A 19,933-nucleotide genomic window follows, 5' to 3' on the forward strand; every position below is an offset into this window, starting at 1 on the left:
GGGGGGGGGGGGGGGGGGGGGGGACACGTGTGTGTGTGTGTGTGTGTGTGTGTGTGTGTGTGGAGGCCAGAAGACAACCTCGAGTGTCATTCCCCCAGCACTGTTCCAGTCCCCCACCCCAACTTTGTCACACAGGCTAGGATGAGCCTTTCAGGGATCCACTCACCCCTCCTTCCTCAGTGCTGTATTACAAGCGTGTGCCACCATGCTGACTTTCTTATTTTAATGTAGAGTCTGAAGATTGAGTTTAGGTCTTCATACTTACAAGACAAACACCTTACTGAGTAAGCTAAGGCTCCCGGTCCTCCCATGGCTACATCTCTCTCATCAGTGTGTGTGAGATCTCATGACAATGACACACCCATACGTAGACAGATGGGGATGTCACCAACAGCATGACGGAAGGTCCTGTGTGTCCAGTGCAGGAGGGAAAATGCCCCCTCCATCCAAGGTAAGAGGGTCCAACATAGCCCTACCTACCCAAGGCAGATCTGTGGAGTAAGGTACCCCTGTTACTGCTGGGCTCACTGAAGCCTTCTCTGTGTTAGTGTGCTAACCTACTTCATTCGGAGATCCATCTTCAGCCCTCTTCCCCACATCTTGGTCTTCAGATAGTCATTGATCACTGAGCCTTCCGGAACCCACCCATGGCCCTGTGCATGTTTCTGTTCTTCACAGCTCTTTATTCAGACAAGGCAACATCGGACATGCCAGTCGGTCTCCATTCTGCTCATAGGCAGGGGTTTTCTAACTACTGTCACTGGGGTTGGCGCTAGGTAGGACTGCAACGCCACTTTGGGTTGGTGCCATCTTGTCATGCAGAAGCGCCTGTAAACATGGCCTGAGATGCTTCTCTTATCGTGAGACAGTCTCAGGCTACTGCGGATGTGGACTAAGGAATCAAGGCCACGAAGCAGGTGTCAGTCTGGAAGGGACGTGGACCACCTGCCGGTCAGCTTGTCCAATGTCTTACATGCCACATGGACAACACACACCACTGTATATACCCAGCCTCGTGGTTGGATAGATCAGATAATACCCAGTTCACTTAATTCTCAGAGAGAGAACAGAAGTTGTCTACTGGAAAATAACATCTGTAGAAGGCCATTTTTACTCTACAACCCTTTAGATCTACACCATGATTTTCCTGTTGGCTCCTGCCAGACACCGTATCTAGCACCCATTTGCTAAAGCTACCCCAGTGTCCTTTGTTGGGCTATAAGTTCCAAATCAGAGCACGTAGAAGTACAGGCTGGGGGACTCCAGAGTCACCAGCTCTCTGCTACCCACTCAGAACTGGGATGCTGACTTGGAGGCTCCACCTGCAAAATCAGCTGATCATACATGCATTTAAGGATGGTGAAAGCCACACCCCTTCCCTTTGAATCTGGGAAATACAAGCTGCCCCCAAGGAGAGGTCAACAAAGAATGAACCCCGTAACCAGCACCTACTGCCAACCTCAATGAAGCATCTTGGAAGGGGCTTTCCCAGCCTCAGCTGAGTTTAGCCCCTGTGAAGCAGAAACAAGGTGTCCCTGACAACCCCTGCTCAGATTTCAGATTCCTGAGGAGAATAAATGGTGGCCGTTGTTTGAAGCCACGTACATTTGGGTGTGGTTTGTTATGCAGCAATAGGTACCCGGAACATACAGAAACCAGTGGGATTGAGTCCAAAGATCAGAGAAGACCGGGGAGGCTTTCGCCGGTGACCCCTGTCGACAGGGACACAGGACTGGGTAAGGAAAGTTCTGATGGTCACAAGAGAGATGGTGCAAGGGTTGTGGGGAGTGAGGGATGCTGTGGATATTTGGCTCACAGCGTGCTGGACTCAGGTCTGCTCACTCCAGCCAGAATCTTGGCTGGGAAGGACAGAGCTTTTCACGTCCCTTGTGACCCGTCTCTATCACACACATGCTGGACAAGCACTCCACCACTGAGCGACGTCCTCAGACCTTTTTTTAAAATTTTTGAAATGGGATCTATGTAGCCCAGATTGGCGTCAGATTAAAAACTCTTCCTGCCTCAGCCAACCTCTCAAGTAGCTGAAACCATAGGCATTTGCCACCACACCCCATTGTAATTTCTTTTCAAAAGCGGAATAAAAAGATAGAAAATGGATGTAAAATTCTTTGGTGGTTGTGGTGAATAGGGGGATCAAAGGTTGGGCCGCGCTGGAGAAGTGTGGAGAAGCCTAATGAGACACGGGTGTGTAGGTGGAAGACTGCATACTGCATTTGCGTGCTGACAGGAATGGCTCAGCCCACCACACGAGGATTACACTCAAGGTAAGGTATAAAAGGGTTTGCAAACTGGCCATGGTGGCAAAGGCTAGAATCTTATCTTAGCACTGAGAAGACTGAGGTAGAAAGTTCACAGGTTCAAGGCCAGTCTGACCTACATAGCAAGTCCAAGGCTAGCCTGGGCTACACAAGTCTCAAAACTACTGAATGAGGAAAGAAAAACTTCAACCATCCCTCAGATTCAGACTTTAGAAATGAACCATCACACTTTGAGGGTCTAGGGAGAGAGTGCTCCTCAGCTGCAGAACTCGAAGCCTTCTGTGAACTCATGTTCCTTTCTGGAATAGTCTCTATTCTTGGACTTCCCTGTCTTCTCAGTCTTCCCCAACCAGGGATAGCTATACTGCTCTATCCTTACTTTCCCCTTGCATTTGGCCTTGTGTGGCAAAAACAATGGAGATTGCGACCTTGGTTGTTTTTTTTTGGGGGGGGTGTTTTCTTTTGGGGGAAGAGTTCAAAACAGGATTTTTCTGTGTAGCCCTGGCCATCCTGAAACTCTCTCTGTAGACCAGTCTGGCCTTGAACTCACAGAGATCCGCCTGCCTCTGCCTCCCAAGTGCTGATTAAAGGCATGCGCCACCACCCAGCACGACCTCAGTTTTGAAGTATCTGGAGACCGTTGACTATAGAATCCATAACTCTGCATTTCAAGGAATGCTGAGCTTAGTCTCCAAGAAACTGCAAAGACAGGCAGGCAATGCAACTTGTGCTGGAGTGAGGCCCTGGGCTCCATCTCCAGCGCAGTCAAGACTTTCAAAGGAACATTTATCTTAACCTCAGCAACAAAAGCCCCGTCCCCAAGCCCAACCCCCCACAACGATCCTGCCTGCCCCCCTTAGCAAGACCTAGTTCAGTGGCTCAACTGCCTCTGATGAATTTCATTTGCTTAAGGGGATCCAGGCTTTGTGTGTGTGTGTGAATATAGTATGTGTAGTGTATATGTGTGTATACATGTTCACATGTGTAAAAGCAAATGCATGTGGAGAGTACATGTGTATGTGTGTCAAAGCTTGAGATTAACATGGGGGTCTTCCGCTACTACTCTACTGTACACGTTAAGGCAGGGAGCATCTCTACCGAACCTACTAAGCCTGTCACTTAGGGTAGTCTAGCTAACCAGCTTGTTCCAGGGACTCTGACTCCTGAGCACTGGGATTACAGGTGAACTTCCATCTACATCTGTCTCTTACATGGGTTCTGACTGATCCAAGCTCCAGCTCTGCTGTTTGCTCAGCAAAAAATTGTACCCACCGAGCCATCTCTCCAGTCTCCAGAAACACCCCCCCCCTTTTTTTTTTTTTTTTTTAGCAGAAAGCAAATTTAGTCAGGAACTTGCTTCAGGCTTCCTAGAAAAACCAGTGCCTCCCAAGCCAGGTCCCAGTAGACGTGGGAAGTCCTCATCTGGTTTCCAGCAGTGCCAATAAAATGGCATTGTTAAATGAATGTGTTCCTACCCACCCTAACACCCGGCTTCTCCAGCGCTACCTCCACCCAGACTGCTCCCTGGAACCACCCAGACGTGCTTCAAGCAAGACAGCCAAGCTTGAAGCAGAGCCTGAGCTCCAGGAACCAGGGTCAAAACTTGGTCTTCACACTGTCTAAGTCAGAGCATATGCATGATTGTGTCAGGGCGCTAACCTGAGTAGAATCTGCAACTGTTCATTACAGCATTCATCCCCCACAATGGGCTCTCCTCCCCCTGGCTTATTCAGACGTGGTGAGGCGGCGTCACATCACTCATTTCTTTGATGGTTTTCATAAAAACAAAGGAAACAAAGGGTGGGGCTGGAGAGATGACCCATCATCAGTTAAGAGCACACACCACTCTTACAGAGGACCAGAATTCAGTTCCCAGTACCCACACAAAATGTTTACAAATGCCTGAAACTGCAGTTCCAGAGGATTCAACATCCTATTCTGGCCTCTGGGGATACCTATACATAACCTTTCCACACACACGTACACACACCATACACAATTATAAGTAAAAGTATTTTTTAAAAGCTCCCGAAATAACATGTGTCAGAGTTTGGCATGGCAAATACCAGGAATGATCCTGTATGTTTGTGTGTGCATTTGCTTACTTAATGCATTAGAGGTTGAAACTAGGGCCTCATGTACGCCAGGCAAATGCTCTAGAGGCCCAGTCTTCTTTCTTTCTGGCAGGGTCTCACTCAGGTGCCTACCCTGGCCATGACCTTGAGATTCTCTAACGTCAGCCTCTTGAGTAGCTTCAAGTAGTGCCTCACTCAAGTGAAAGAATTTCCTAAGTAACAGCCTTCTCCCTACCATCCTAGTTGGCCACAGTACTTGACCCTTGTCTAATCAGGTTTTAAACCATAGATTAAATTTTAAAAATTTAGGCAAGATAGTTTATAAAAACCCGTGTGAGCAACTATCAGAGTCATGTTTCCTAAGAAAGTCGGAGAGCCAATCCACCTGGTAGGTCAGCAGTCTCCAGCCTGCCCAATGCCCTCATTGCTGACACCCTTGGCTAGCTGACTCTGACCTCTGCTTGGTCAGTCTCCACACACCTCTTCACAGGCGAGGTCCAAAGTGGCTCGACTCTGCTGATTATGTGTGGCCCACCTTAAACCACGCCGCTTCTCTTCCCTCCTCACTCTTGCTCTCTGGCTGAGCCTACTGTAGTCTGGAGACTAGAATGGGTGCCATACACACATTATTTCTATTTCTATTTCCCTAACCCCAAAGACAAGCTTTTTTTAAAAAATATTTATTTATTATGTATACAATATTCTCTCTGTGTGTATGACTGCAGGCCAGAAGAGGGCACCAGACCTCATTACAGATGGTTGTGAGCCACCATGTGGTTGCTGGGAATTGAACTCAGGACCTTTGGAAGAGCAGGCAATGCTCTTAACCTCTGAGCCATCTCTCCAGTCCCCCAAAGACAAGCTTTTTTTTTTTTTCCAGTTTACAGTTTCAAAACTGGAAATCCTCCAGTTAGTGTGTAGTGTGCCCGAGTCCCAGTGGAACCACATCAGTCACTACACAAGGAAAGAAACCCACAAGCATCTCTGTGTCCCAGTGCTTGTGACAGACATCCTGGGAGCATTTCTACACTTCAAAGCACAAAGACTGGTTGCTATGGAGACACGTAAGAACAGAGTTAACCTCTCTAACAGAGGCTTCTACCTGCAAACAGCTAAACACAGAAGCTAGCCCCAAATCTGTATTAACAAAATGCACAAGAAAGTTATAAAAATATTTTATTGATGTTACAGAAAAAAATTATATATACTGAAACATTATTAAAAGTACATATGTTAAAATATGCTAAAACCAAATAACTTATATAATGGTAAAATCCAAAGTAGCAGGAAACCATAAAATGTTTCTGTTTGTCCTCTCCCTAAAAAGCTAAGACAAATATGAGCTATCCAGTGACTATTAAAGGTGACAACACAATTCTTTCATACTTGTGTCCAGTTACCTTATACAAGGGCAGCTAACCCTGAGGGTCTGTAAAACTGTGGGCACACTGTGCTCCTGTAAAGGGCCGCCACTGTCTCCAAAATCTGACAGAGTCACACTCCTGAGTTCTGCATCACACAAACTGCTAACAAATCACTTGAGAACACCCAAGAGAAAGTCATTTATTCTGATTTCAACAGCAGATTCAGAAAGTCACAATTTCCCCATAGAAACCACTCTTCAGAGACACCGTGCACACTAGGCTTCTCCTTCATGTCAGGGGCACAAGCTGGAGGCTTTGCTCCCTTCGAATGGTCATGTTCTTAAGTCTGAAAGAAAACAGCATTTATGTATCACGTGAAACATCTTAAGCTCACGAATTTCCATTTAAAAACAAAGCCTATGTGACTGGAGCGATGGTGTCGTGGTTAAAAGCACTGGCTGCTCTTTTAGAGGACTGGAATTCAATTCCCAGCACCCACATGAAAGCTCCAACCCTAAGGGATCCCATGCCTTCTTGTGGCCTCTGTGGGTTCCAGACACACACGTGATGCACATACACACATACAAGCAAACATTCATACACAAATATTTTAAAAAAGAAAAAAAGGGCAATAATTTTCATGCCTGCAAGCACCACACAGTTCTCACCACCAACCATACACCCAGAAATGGAAATCAGAAGCACCCAAATATCTGGAAACGCAACCAAACATCCAGAGCCCAAGATCTCAGCCACTGTGTTGTGTGGTTTTCTGGTTTTGTTTGTTTCTATAGGGGCGGGAGAGAATTGAGGTTAGCCAAAGCTGTGGGAATAGGATGATACATGGACCCTGAACTTCTTAAAGTGACATGTTTACAGGGAGAAGGGGCCCATGAATCTCAGCAGTCTCTAGACAGTGCAATGCTGGAGGACAATGTCTGTGTCAACATGATGGTGGCGAGCAACTCCTGTCCAACTAGCAACAGCAGGACCAAGTGCACCTCTTTCTTCTGATCACACTCCCCCATGAGGGCTGCAGGGTAAACCCACTCGTCAGCTGGGAGACCCGGTCCTCAGTACCACCATCACTTAGCTGATGACCCCCATTTCCTGAGCCCCATTTCTCTGTCTGCAAACCATCCTGTTGAGCTGATTTTCTCCAAATTCAGATGTGAGTGGAAAGAAAGGAGGGACCGTCTTTTTCACCCTGATCACAGCATGACCATTCTCAGTACTGCACACTTATTCAACACATATTTATCAATCCTCCCAACCAGGACGGGGGTGGGGCGCTCACAGGGACACATAAATTCTCTAAATAGTATAAAAAGAACACAATTTTTAAAAGATTTATTTTTACTTTATGTATATGAATGTTTTGCCAGTGAGTATGTATATGCACCACATGTGTGTCTGTTGTCTGTAGAGGCCAAGGTGTTAGATCTCCTGGAACTAGACTTAGAGATGGTTGTGAGCCCAGTGTGGACACTAGGAATTGAACCCAGGTCCTCTGGAAGAGCAACCACTGATCTTAATCAGTGAACCACCTCTCCAGCCTCTGAAAGGAATTGTTTTTTTTTTTTAAAAAAAAAAAAAAGGGCTAGTGCACCCGTCTATCCAAATGGGGTAAGATGGACATTACTCCCATCCATCCAGCAGTCATCCATACCATATAAAACAGCCTCATGTGAACTTATCCGCAGTAAGATGTGCACGCTGCTCTGTGAGTTCTGTGGAAGGCGGTGCCGGCTCTGAAAAATGGGACTTAGAAGGACACCCTGTGAAGCAGGCCTCTGTCCTTGCGGCTGTGCTCAGAGGTGGTACGCTCTGGTGCAGACCAGCAGGAAGTGATTCCTAGGCAGTCTGTCAGAACTCTCAGGAAGTGACAGCCGGCGTTCTCACTGTTCACTGCTACAAACAGCACTCTGGGGATCTTACCTTGAGCTTATCCTTATCCGAGAAGCGAGATGAACATCACGAGCCCCATAAACTGGGTGAACAGCAGCACAGGAGTGAAGAAAGACCACACATTCCACAAAGCCAGGTTGAAGCTGGAGGAAACCAAAAGATGACACAACTCTGTTCTGTTCCATTCTAGAGTCTGGATTTAAAGAGCTGAGAGTGTCTATCCATGAAGTCTCTTTAGACACAGCACCACAACCACAACGATGCCACCACTGCTTCAAAGAGCTTCTGAAGGGGTGTGGCTCAAGAGATGTTAAGTCTCTTGGTTACTGTAGCAGGGTATTTGTTTAACTATGCAAAAATGTGCTGCATTTGTTCAACGATGTAAAGATGTGTTGCAATTGTTTAATTATGTAAAGAGCTTTGCTGTTTTACCTTGCCTGCCTAAGGTAGCTGACTGAGCTAATAAAAAGCTAAATGGCCAATAGTGAGGGAGAAGGTACAGGCAGAATGTGCCGGAGAGGGAGCAGAGGAGGAACTTAGGCTCAGGGAGAAAGAAAAGGAGACAACAGGGAGAATGTCAGGAGCCAGCCAGCCAGAAAAGGAGGAAACAGTAAAGTAGGGCCTACAGAATGAGAGAAAGGTAAAAAAAAAAAAAGCCCCGAGGCGAAATGCAGATGAATAGAAACAGTTAAGTTAAAGAGCTAGTGGGACAAGCCTCAGCTAAGGATGAACAGCCATAATTAATAATAAGTCTCCATGTCTTTCTTTTTTTTGGGGGGGAAGGGGATTTGAGACAAGGTTTCTCTGTATCTCTGGATGTCCTGGAACTCACTTTGTAGTCCTGGCTGGCCTGGAACTCACAGAAATCCACCTGCCTTTTCCCTGAGTGCTGGGATTAAAGGAGTGCACCACCACCACCCAGCTCCATGTCTTTATTTGGGAAGCTGGTTGGCAACCCCAAGAAAAAAATAAAAGGCCCCAATGTGGACCCCAAGTCCACCAAGGGCCTGAGAAAGCTGAAGAAATAAACGGCTACGCCTCCTTTCAGAGGCACTGCTGTGCAGCAGAGCCCTGAGCAGCGGACACACTAAGAAACAGCAAGCTAAGTAAAATCACCTGCCACAGTGCGAGTACCAACTTCCTAGAGCTGGGGCAGTTAAATGTAGCTCTCGGGCAAATGCAGCTTCCAGTTAAACCAAGCTCTCTGCCAGGCCTGAGGTCTCTTTAAGGCTCGACTCTCACAGACACAAGGAAGGAGTGGAGACAACTGCCAGAGCCGCACAGAAGACAGCCTAGCTGCTGCTTGCCAGTTTGAGGTTTGGCTCACATGGTCAGAGAATGCTAGAGGTGCACAGTGGGAAAAAAAACAAAACAACTTTTAAACAGGTTACAGTGTACATAGGTGCTTAAGAAAGAAAAGAAGTTTAGAGAGTCATAGGAGAAAAAACAGAATAAAAATAATTAAGTAAAGTCTTTAAAGAAAGAGTAAAGTGTTAAGCCACGTAAAGATAGCTTAATACACTGGATCCTGTACGGTGTTTTATTGACTTTGAATTTTTGAATCCTAAAGAGCAAACAAACTGTTGAAAGACATGGACTGCAAAAGGAATTGCTGAGTTAAACTAGTCTAGATACTTTAAGGATATCTTAACTTTAAAATAGAATTCATAAAATGTATTGCATTGGAGAGAGGTTATGCTTTTGCTTTCACAGGAATTGAAAGGTTGTGGATGCCATCAAAATTAATAGAGACCAGATTTGATTAGGTGAGACCTCCTGAAAATCTTGTCTACAGACATAAAGAAATAAACCTAGAAACAGACAAGTGATGTGGGAACAGCTCTTACAGTGGATGAGACGTGTGATAAATCTTGTATTATTTACATGTCATCCTTTCACATGGCATGGGTATAGGTTTGGTCATACAATACAAAGAAACTTATAAAGCTGATAGATGCCTTTTACCTGCTCAAACATAAAACAAAAAATCAAGTTTGGGTGTGTACAACACATAGTCCATACTTGTATTAATGCAGATATGACTGTTACCTTTGAAAGTTTGTGTGTTTTCAGAGCAAGGTGACCAGACACCAATGAAAATGGGTGGCCCGGGGGATCCAGCCTTTCAGAGTGCCTCTGTTACAGTTTCCTTTGAGTTTCAAGGCTGCTGGCTGAGATGGTCCAGCCTCACAGACTATTCTAGTCAGGACTTCGGATAAGTCTTGCACTTTCCCATTACACAGAGACTGGAAAACAAATGTTACTGCTAGTTTTCTTAGAACTTGACCATTATCTCAATTTTCTCAGGGTCCCCTGGGGATGCTGTCACCCTCTGACAACAGGAGGCAGTCTAGAGAACACACCCACATTCCCATGAGGAGGGGTGGGTGATCTTTGGTCATTCAGTGGCTTAGGGATGTTTGTCATCATTTAGTGGGGATATAGGAATACAAGATTAAAAAAAAAAAACAACTATTCATCTCAAATATTTTATATTGGTATGGATTTTTGTATATTGATACAAATTTAAGGTTATTTTTGTTATACCATATATGTGTTTCTACTGTTGTTTAAGGTATTGTACAGCTCATTTAAAAATGTGTTACAAAGTTCTAGTCCTTGAAAGCTATTATTACAAACTATTTAGGATAATTTAAAAATGTAGATTAGTAGTTTGTCATCCATAAAAATCAAGCTTGTAGTCATGTTAGGTATTTTTTCAAAGTTAAACAAATTTTAGATAGCTAGGTGATATTCAAACATTTCAGAGACCTACAGAATATGGCATTTAAGATGTTTAATAACCTAATGTTTCCATGACAATGAGACACATTGGCTCCTGGCGGCACCAATCTTCTTAATAAAGGATGATGAGTGTCAATAACCTCCACATGGAGCTCACTTTCGGTGTGGCACAGCTAGCCACCTGGGCAACAAACTGCTCTTGCCTCAGCTGTTGAGAGTATACTGTACAAATAGACAAGCAGGACACGAAGGAAAAAGACAAGGTGAGATGGTTCTTCAAAATTCCTGCTTAATCCAAGGGTCGGTCAGATATTCTATGATGGGAAACCTCCTTTAGCCAATGACCTTTAAGAAGCTGAGCCAGGTTGGGGCGTGACTTTTTGGGTACCCAGAAAAAACCACCAGCCCGCCCAGCTCTCACTCTCTTGTTCCTGCACTCCACACATTGAGGTTGGACCCTCGTTTCTGTTCTGTGAGTTTTCCCATTTGCAATAAAGAATAATACTGGAATCTTTTGGAGTTATCTTGGAATTATTTGATTCGCGTTTCCCCCCATTTTTTCACATTCAGCTACAATTATAGGCCCATAGGCTGAAGATGGATGCTCCAATGTTGCAAAGGAACCTTAAGTGATTGTCCAGACAGCCAGCTATTTCTGTCATTTCCATAGTTTGTGAGATTGCTTCCTCTGCATTTCCTGTTTACTCAGGTAATAGAATGTCCCTCTCGGATCTCTAATGGAGTTAAAGACAAGACAGTTATAGTTTTCCCTGTTACCAAATTCAGAAAAGAAACTTACATTAAGAGACGTAAAGTTTTAAGGTTGAGAAATACAAAAGCTTAAATTGTTTATCTAAGAAAATGTTTTGAGATCTAAAAAGATAATGTGGGTTTGGCAATAGAAGTTAAGATAGAAAGTAAATTGCATATACAACTTTGGACTTAATTAAGCACGCTAGGATAGGTAATAGAGTATTTTCTCTGAATTTGCCAAAGCAAATGAACTGGATATTGTAAATGTAATTCTTCTTTGATAATTGTTCTTATTGTATATACTCTTACTATGTTAAACCTAAAACCTTTCTTTTTATTTAGACAGAAAGGGGGGAAATGCTACAGAATATTTGTTTACCTATGCAAAGATGTGTTGCATTTAATTATATAAAGATGTGTTGTTGTTTTACCTTGCCTGCCTAAGGAACATGAGTGGTCTAAGAAAAAGTTAAACAGCCAATAGCGAGGGAGGAGGTATGGGCGGGACTTATGGGCAGAAAGTGTAAGTATCTTTATTTGGGAAGCTGGCTGAAAACCCAAAAAAAATTCCAACTACAAGGTAACATGTGGGATGAACCACAAACTCAAAATGGCGGTAGCCTACTTTACCATCTCAGGCATCATCATGAAAAAGAAATGGTGTACACGATGCTATGAAATCTTTACTGCAAAAAAAACCAGTATTCTTGTCAACAAATGAAATAAAACACTTTCTAAAAGCAAGCGTTCAATGACTGAACTGATACGAGCAGACGCTACCAGGAAAACCCATAAAGAATTAAATAAACTCTTCCATTAGCTTTGGGTTTTAATATAAAATCCTGGATAGATATGGAAGTCAAGTAACCACAAGCCATTGGTCTAAAACTAATCTGACATCTCTTGGGATGCTCCCACTACAAGAGACAAAGTAAAACAACCTCGCTGGTTCACCCTCACCACGGAAGGGGTAATACTGACCTCACAGTGGCGAGCAGCACAATACAGCCAAAATTGGGTCAAAGAAAGGGCATTTATGCAGAATATATATATATATGTATATATATATATACATATATATATATACCTTTACGACTTTTACAAAAAAGCAATCTACAGATTCAACACAATGCCCATAAAAACCCCAGCAAAATTCTTCAAAGACCTCGAAAGAACGGTAATCAACTTCATTTGGAAAAGCAAAAAACCCAGGATAGCCAAAAAAAATCCTGGGCAATAAAAGAACGTCTGGAGGCATCACAATCCTTGACTTCAAACTCTACTATAGAGCTACAGTACTGAAAACAGCCTGGTACTGGCATAAGAACAGACAGGAGGACCAGTGGAACTGAATAGAAGACCGGATATCAATTCACACATCTTCCAACACCTAATATTTGATAAAGAAGCAAAAAAATATCAAATGGAAACAAGAAAGCATATTTAACAAGTGGTGCTGGCATAAATGGATATCAACATGTAGAAGAATGAAAACAGACCCATATCTATCACCGTGCATAAAACTCAAGTCCAAATGGATCAAAGACCTCAACACACTGAACCTTATAGAAGAGAAAGTGGGAAGTACACTTGAACGCATTGGCACAGGGCACCACTTCCTAAATAGAACGCCAGCAGCACAGACACTGAGAGAAACAATTAATAAATGGGGCCTCCTGAAACGGAAAAGCTTCTCTAAAGCAAACAACAAGATCAACAAGACAAAACGACAGCCTACAGAATGGGAAAAGATCTTCACTAACCCCACATCAGACAGAGGTCTGATTTCCAAAATATACAAAGAACTCAAGAAATTGGACACCAAAAGATCACATAATCCAATAAAAAAAAATGGAGCACAGACCCAAACAGAGAACTCTCAACAGAGGAATATAAAATGGCTGAAAGACACTTTAGGAAATATTCAACATCCTTAGTCATCAGAGAAATGCAAATCAAAACTACTCTGAGATTCCATCTTACACCTGTAAGAATGGCCAAGATCAAAAACACTGATGACAACTTATGCTGGAGAGGTTGTGGGGAAAAGGGAACACTTTGGCACTGCTGGTGGGAATGCAAGCTGGTACAGCCCCTTTGGATATCAGTGTGGCCATTTCTCAGAAAATTAGGAAACAACCTTCCTCAAGACCCAATAATACCATTTTTGGGTATATATCCAAAGGATGCTCAATCGTGCCACAAGGACATGTGCTCAACTATGTTCATAGCAGCTTTGTTTATCATAGCCAGAACCTGGAAACAACCTAAATGCCCCTCGATCGAAGAATGGATAAGGAAAATGTGGTACATTTACACAATGGAGTACTACACAACAGAAAAAATAACGACCGCTTGAATTTGCAGGAAAATGGATGGAACTAGGAAACATTATTTTGAGTGAGGTAACCCAGACAGAGAAAGACATCACATGTACTCACTCAGGTGGTTTTTAAACATAAAGCAAAGAAAGCCAGCCTACAAACCACAATCCCAGAGAACTTAGACAACAATATGGACACTAAGAGAGACTCACATAGATATAATCTACATGGGAAGTAGAAAGTATAAAAAGACAAGATCTCCTGAGTAAATTGGGAGCACGGGGACCTTGAGGGAGGATTGAAAAGGGGAGGGGGGAGAGGCAGGGAGGGGAGCAGAGAAAAATGTAGAGCCCGATAAATATCATGGGAAAAAAATTTAAAAATAAAAAAAGACTTTTACAAAAATTAGAATTTATTTTACATAAAGAAAAGTCGAAGAGATGAAGCTTGGCTTTCTCTAATTGAGAGATATTTTTCTTCAGTGAACAAGTATTACTTTTTTTTTTCCCTAGCCTCTCTTCTTCACCGAGCACTGTGAACTTACAAAGGTGGATTCATTTGGCACCGTGTGAGCATAAAACTAGCTGTGTGTGCAACAGGAAATGGGTTGAGCAGCTCTGGCATATGCACACTGTGAAAGACATGTAACCTTGAAAAGGCTACTTCTACTGCGGAACAACGACAGGCTACACTATGCCACTAGACACACAGGGAAAAGAGGATGGGTGTCCTTCAAACCTGGGATCAATAGCTCCAAGATCTTTTTTTTTTTTTTTTAATTTATTTATCAAAGATTTCTGCCTCCTCCCCGCCACCACCTCCCATTTCCCTCCCCCTCCCCCAATCAAGTCCCCCTTCCTCGTCAGCCCAAAGAGCAATCAGGGTTCTCTGCCCTGTGGGAAGTCCAAGGACCACCCACTTCCATCCAGGTCTAGTAAGGTGAGCATCCAAACTGCCTAGGCTCCCACAAAGCCAGTACATGCAGTAGGATCAAAAACCCATTGCCATTGTTCTTGAGTTCTCAGTAGTCCTCACTGTCCGCTATGTTCAGCGAGTCCGGTTTTATCCCATGCTTTTTCAGACCTGGGCCAGCTGGCCTTAGCTCCAAGATCTTGCAGAGATACAAAATCTCCAAATGTTCCACTGCCTTGTTTAGAGTTCCATATCTGCAGATGACCCTTATGTCATAGCTCTAGGATCCTGAGAGCACCACAATGTGAGCTGCTACACACGTTTCTATGCTGGTTAGAGAACAGAGAGAAGACTGCACGTGCTCAACAGACGGCCTTCACTTTGGGGACAGTGGCTGGTAGAATCCATGGATATGGAACCCACAGATAAAGACAGAGAGACAGCTCAGTCACTTGGGAAGAGTGTGAGGCTAGTGAAGCTGGAGGTGTGTACACCTGGGTGATGCACACACACATAAGTGCAATGGAGAGCAAGAGTGTTCTTAATGGCATCCTTCAAAGCAACACAAACTACAAGCAGCCTGGCTGTGTGACTGCACTAGGATTCAGTTACGCAGAGGGATGACAAACGGCAGTGAACAACTGCTGGAGACAACAGGTGACCAGCACCCACTTCATCTATGCAGTTAAATGTCAAAGAGTGGTGACTGTACAAATCGACTTTTCTAAAGTCCAAAACACAAGAAATAAAACAGTGCTTGTTGGATGCAAAAGTCATGGTCACAAAGACGGGCAGCGTTTGCATGTGGCAGGAAGGCTGAGGTGACACTGGCTCCACCCCTCCCTGACCTAAGTGAGATCTGTAGCCGGGTTAAAATCATGATTATTCATTCAGCTGCACTTGGTTTCCCTTTCGTGTGTCTTATCCATCACAACGAAAGACGCTTAATAAAGAAAACAGAGTATGTTCAGAGGTCACATCTGTGTCTAAAGTAACTAAGGCAGATTAAGAGAAAGAAATTAAGAGAGGAGACCCCAAAGAACAGAGTACCTGGGAACCCATTTTCCCTGGGATACCCTGTTGCTTAATTTAGGTTCTGGGTTACATTCACCATTACCGACCACAAAACAATTGGTTTTTACTCACATTCAACTTTTCAACATCCACTCACCAAATTCCTGCTGCAATGAAAGTTGCGGTTGTGATGGGCACCAGCGTCGGGTACTTGACATCATATTCTTCAATCCCGCGATACCATTCCAGATAGACTATGCAGTAAAATGCGACTGACAGGCTCACAAACAACAGGGTCCCGCCAAAGAGAAACCAGCTGTGGAGACAAAGGAAAAGAAAGTGCTGACAGCACTGGAGGAAGCAGCCGAGATCTCCACGGCCTTGGTCTTCGGATGTGTGGTCATTCCGTTGCCTCTAAGAGCACTGTATTGAGGTCAGGCCTATGGTTTCAACTTTCTCTCATCCCCAAAGCCCTGCCCCAATGTTTGATATCTACACTGTCTCTGCCACAGAAGGGCATGTGGTCCCAAGCCCCCTACTTACCACTGTGGCTGATCCAAAAAATCATCTGTGTGGAATCTTTTTTAACGGTCACTTGTAGGAAAGTCTAATGAAAGGGCACAAATGTAAAGCTCTGAAAAGCCTATCTTCCCAGCACAGGCTTACAGGCGTCCTGACATCCTGCATACGCATCTATCTACCCGGCAGCACCATGCAGCCGGTAATGAGCATGCTACAGCAGAAAATGAGCTTCTGGAATCAGAAATGCCTCCGCCTCCGTGCCACACCCACCCTGGGCTTGTCCAGGTTGAGTTCTAATTAAGGAAGAAGCGGCTGCTGAAGTGGCAGATTTCTGGTCCTCTCCTCTCTCCCAGCAGGTTCGAAACCAGCTGAGATGTCACTGACAAGATTTGAGGAAAGAATATGGCTTTGGAGAGTGGTAACAAAGCCTTGGTTGACACTAAATCCTACAGACCAACACTTATTCCTAGATTCCAGACCACAATGAAAACCTCTACCCTGTTAGTGTTGCCCCTGCAAAATGAAAGCAAGGAAAACCAAAAGAGTCCGCCTCTTTCAGGAAGAAGACGCCTAAGACAGTGGTGCTGGATTCCAGTTCTTCATCTGCAACTCACTCAGACAATCACAAGCCCATCAGGGAAAGGTGAACACGACGGAAAGATGGGGACGGAGCTTGGTATTTAAAAAAACCCCTCCTCATTGAAGAGTAAGTGACCTCTTCCCCAGGACTTAAACTCCCTCATGCCTCACAGCCTTGACAGCTTGTTCCTTCTGCCTGTTTGGTTTCTCCCACAAGCAGTTTATGATCCGAAGCCTTCCTTGAGGACTGTATTCCCATGATTCAGCAAGACCGAATTCCAGTCTCCATCTTTTATGGCCCTGCTGTTAAGTCCAGTCACCGCTCTTGGCACTAAACACAGCCCTCATGCGCCAGTTGTGACATAACCGCCGTCACCCTCTTTTCTGATATCTGATGGCCTCCAAACTGTTCGCACACGATCCACAACTTCTGCTCTATGGTTGACACCTGGGATGAAGAACAGGGCTCCCCAGTCCTGGGTATGAAGGGCTATTCGACACCAGGACTCAGGCACAATCTCACGACTCCTCCCATTGACCTTCACGGCAACTCTGAGTCACAGCCTCTAATCACCCCCTTCTTAACTACTCTGAAACACACCTTTCTCAGGCCACAGCTCTCACTCCTCCTCTAGTCCTCAGGCTTTTTATCTCCAGCCTTCTGAAGGCACAAGGGACAATTTTAAATCGCATACATTCAGGGTACAATGAGATGGTCTTCTGTATGGAACATCATAAAACGAGTGCTAAAAGCAGCTACTTGACACATCTAGCCCATCACATAGCTAACATGATATATACAGAGGTTGCAGGAAGGGGGACATATGAGAGGGCCATGTAAGACAGGAAGAAGACACTTTTTTTTTGTTTTTTTTGTTTTTTTTTTTTTTTGGTTTTTCGAGACAGGGTTTCTCTGTGGCTTTGGAGCCTGTCCTGGCACTAGCTCTGTAGACCAGGCTGGTCTCGAACTCACAGAGATCCGCCTGCCTCTGCCTCCCGAGTGCGGAAGAAGACACTTAAGATCTGATATACACTGCATCCCCAGAACTTACCAGAAGTGAAAGGCTGCACCCTTCCCCTACGTCTTCATCTTTTCTGTATCAACAGCAGCTGCTCCAACATCACATCTGATAGAAACTAACAATTAACTGGATTTTGGTGTGTGTGTGTGTGTGTGTGTGTGTGTGTGTGTGTGTGTGTGTGTGTGTGTGTGAGTGCGTGTTGCATATAGGCTGTGTGTCTGTTGGAAGCACTTGCCATTAGGAGTATGTCAACATGAGTTGTGTGTTTGCATGTATGTGTGTGTGTGTAGGCCAGAGGTCAACACTGGGTGTCTCACCAGACTTGGAGTTCACTGACTCAGCCAGACTGAGTGGCCAACAAGTCCAGAGATTCCCACTCCACCTACCCAGAACTAGGATTGCAGGCAGACACCACCAAACTGACTTTTTAAAAAAAAAAAAAAAATGTATATTCTGGGAATCAAACTCAGGCTGACATGCTTGTCAAGCACTTCCAACTCAGCCATCTTGCCATCTTTTAACTATTCTGAGAATCAACTGACAAACTATAAGATACCTAACATGAAGCAACAATGGGTTTTTTTTGTTGTTGTTGTCTTTTTTCTTTCTTTGGTTATTAGAGACAGGGTCTCACTATATGGCTTTGGCTGTCCAGGAACTCACTCTGTAGACCAGGTTGACCTTGAACTCAGAGATTTGCCTGCCTTTGCCTCCCAAGTACTGGGATTAAAGTCCTGCACCACTATGCCTGGCGAAACAAGGTTCTCTTACCTATTAGTGTGAAAATTTTCTTTTAAGGTTTTAAAGAAGTCAACATAATAGGTCACAACGATGGATGCCAAAATCCAGAATCCAGAATGAATGTTAAGTCTTGGAAGAGGTTTCTCCTTTTTCCCAGCAGCTTTGGAGGTTTCTGCAAAACACGGGAGATTTTGAGCTTTGAACTTAACTGGGTTTTAAAACCATATAAAGCCATCTCCTAGAACTTTCCAGTACCTAGAATCCCTCCCACTATAGTGCCAGCTCCTTTGGCAAGACAGTCAAGATAAGTTTGTATGGAGGGGCAGAGATGTAGCCCAGTGGTAGAATACACATGCTTAGCATGCATGAGGTCCTGAGTTCTATGCCAAGAACCAAACAAGCAAACAACAAAAACTGCAGATTTACATTTGCTGAAATAGTTAATAAGAGCTCACTATAAAAATACACTCAATATATTAATTATCCCTTCTAAATGATCTTGGAATCACATTTACACCTTCATAATCTTTTGGATATAGCTACCCAGAAGTGTGGGAATTTATTTCACATTTCCTCTAGGAAAGAAAAATATCAAATGTATGGGGATGAGAAGGTTCAGGGGGTAAAGTGCTTGCTGCACAAATATGAGAATCTGAGTTCATCCCCAGCACCCACATAAAACTAAACGTGGCAATGGACGTCTCTACCCACTGCTGGGTCAGAGACAGGTGGATCCTAGGGCCAAGGGAGACCTGGTCTCAAAAAAAAAAAAAAAATGTGGAGCCAGGCGGTGGTGGCGCACGCCTTTAATCCCAGCACATGGGAGGCAGAGGCAGGCGGATCTCTGTGAGTTTGAGACCAGCCTGGTCTACAAGAGCTAGTTCCAGGACAGGCTCCAAAACCACAGAGAAAACCTGTCTCGAAAAACCAAGAAAAAAAAATGTGGAGACTGACAGAGGAAGATACACAGTGTCAACCCCTGGCTCCAAAAGTGCATATACTGATGAGTTTAAGTACACACACACACACACACACAGGAAATGCCAAGTACAATAACAGTTATAGCCAGCTATTTTACACAGACATCAGCTTTTGGGGCAGCTCAAACATGGAATGGCATGCCAGAGCTCTGGTCTCAGACAAAGAATGGCCTACACAGGGATAGGCAAGTCATCTCTCTCTGCCAACAAAAATGAGGGGATTCTAGCACGCCCTCTCTGTATTGTCATAAGCAGGCCACTGGTCTCCAAGTGAGGTTCAGCTCTGGATTCCGAGAGCACTAAGCATTCTGACAGAGTTAGTACTAACACCTGTTCTTGAAGATACTCTCAAAATGCTTATACTGTCGTGTCTTGGCACAATGTTGCCAGTATTTTGTAAAGCTAATAAGTGAACAAAGGTTTTACAACATCCAGATCAAATATCTCTAAAATGAATTGTCTCTCGTCCCTACAGTTCTCCAGCCTATAGGCAACTAACATTATCAGTTCCTATGGAATTCATCCTTATTTTGTGCACCTACAAGCAAAAATACATCATGAGTTGTAGTTTGTACTTTAATGATGGCAGGCCATACATTGTTCTGCGCTTCCCTCCAAAAACCGCTCACAGGGACGTATAAAAGCCTACCTGGTCTATAAGAGCTAGCTCCAGGACAGGCTCCAAAGCTACAGAGAAAACCTGTCTCGAAGAACA

General features: G+C 44.2%; 1 protein-coding gene across 2 annotated transcripts in view; it reads right to left on the bottom strand.

Annotated features, from left to right (window-relative positions):
* Positions 1-5,513: 5,513 nt before the first annotated feature.
* The window catches only part of Tmem128 (transmembrane protein 128), a 15,150-nt gene continuing 730 nt past the window's right edge, over positions 5,514-19,933 (bottom strand). The window contains exons 2-5 of one of the 2 annotated variants that reach the window (XM_050141376.1): positions 18,269-18,410; positions 15,532-15,690; positions 7,657-7,769; positions 5,514-6,064 (exon numbers count right to left, since the gene is read on the bottom strand). In XM_050141376.1, the coding sequence (XP_049997333.1) occupies positions 7,670-7,769; positions 15,532-15,690; positions 18,269-18,410 (401 nt within the window). In that variant the 3' untranslated portion in view covers positions 5,514-6,064; positions 7,657-7,669. Of the gene's footprint in view, positions 6,065-7,656; positions 7,770-10,406; positions 10,594-15,531; positions 15,691-18,268; positions 18,411-19,933 lie in introns of those variants that run through there. The other variant, XM_050141377.1, reaches the window with a different exon arrangement.

Source organism: Alexandromys fortis, unplaced genomic scaffold (assembly GCF_014885135.2).
Source record: "Alexandromys fortis isolate MF-2015 unplaced genomic scaffold, M_Fortis_MF-2015_v1.1 scaffold_7, whole genome shotgun sequence".
Taxonomy (NCBI): Eukaryota; Metazoa; Chordata; class Mammalia; order Rodentia; family Cricetidae; genus Alexandromys; species Alexandromys fortis.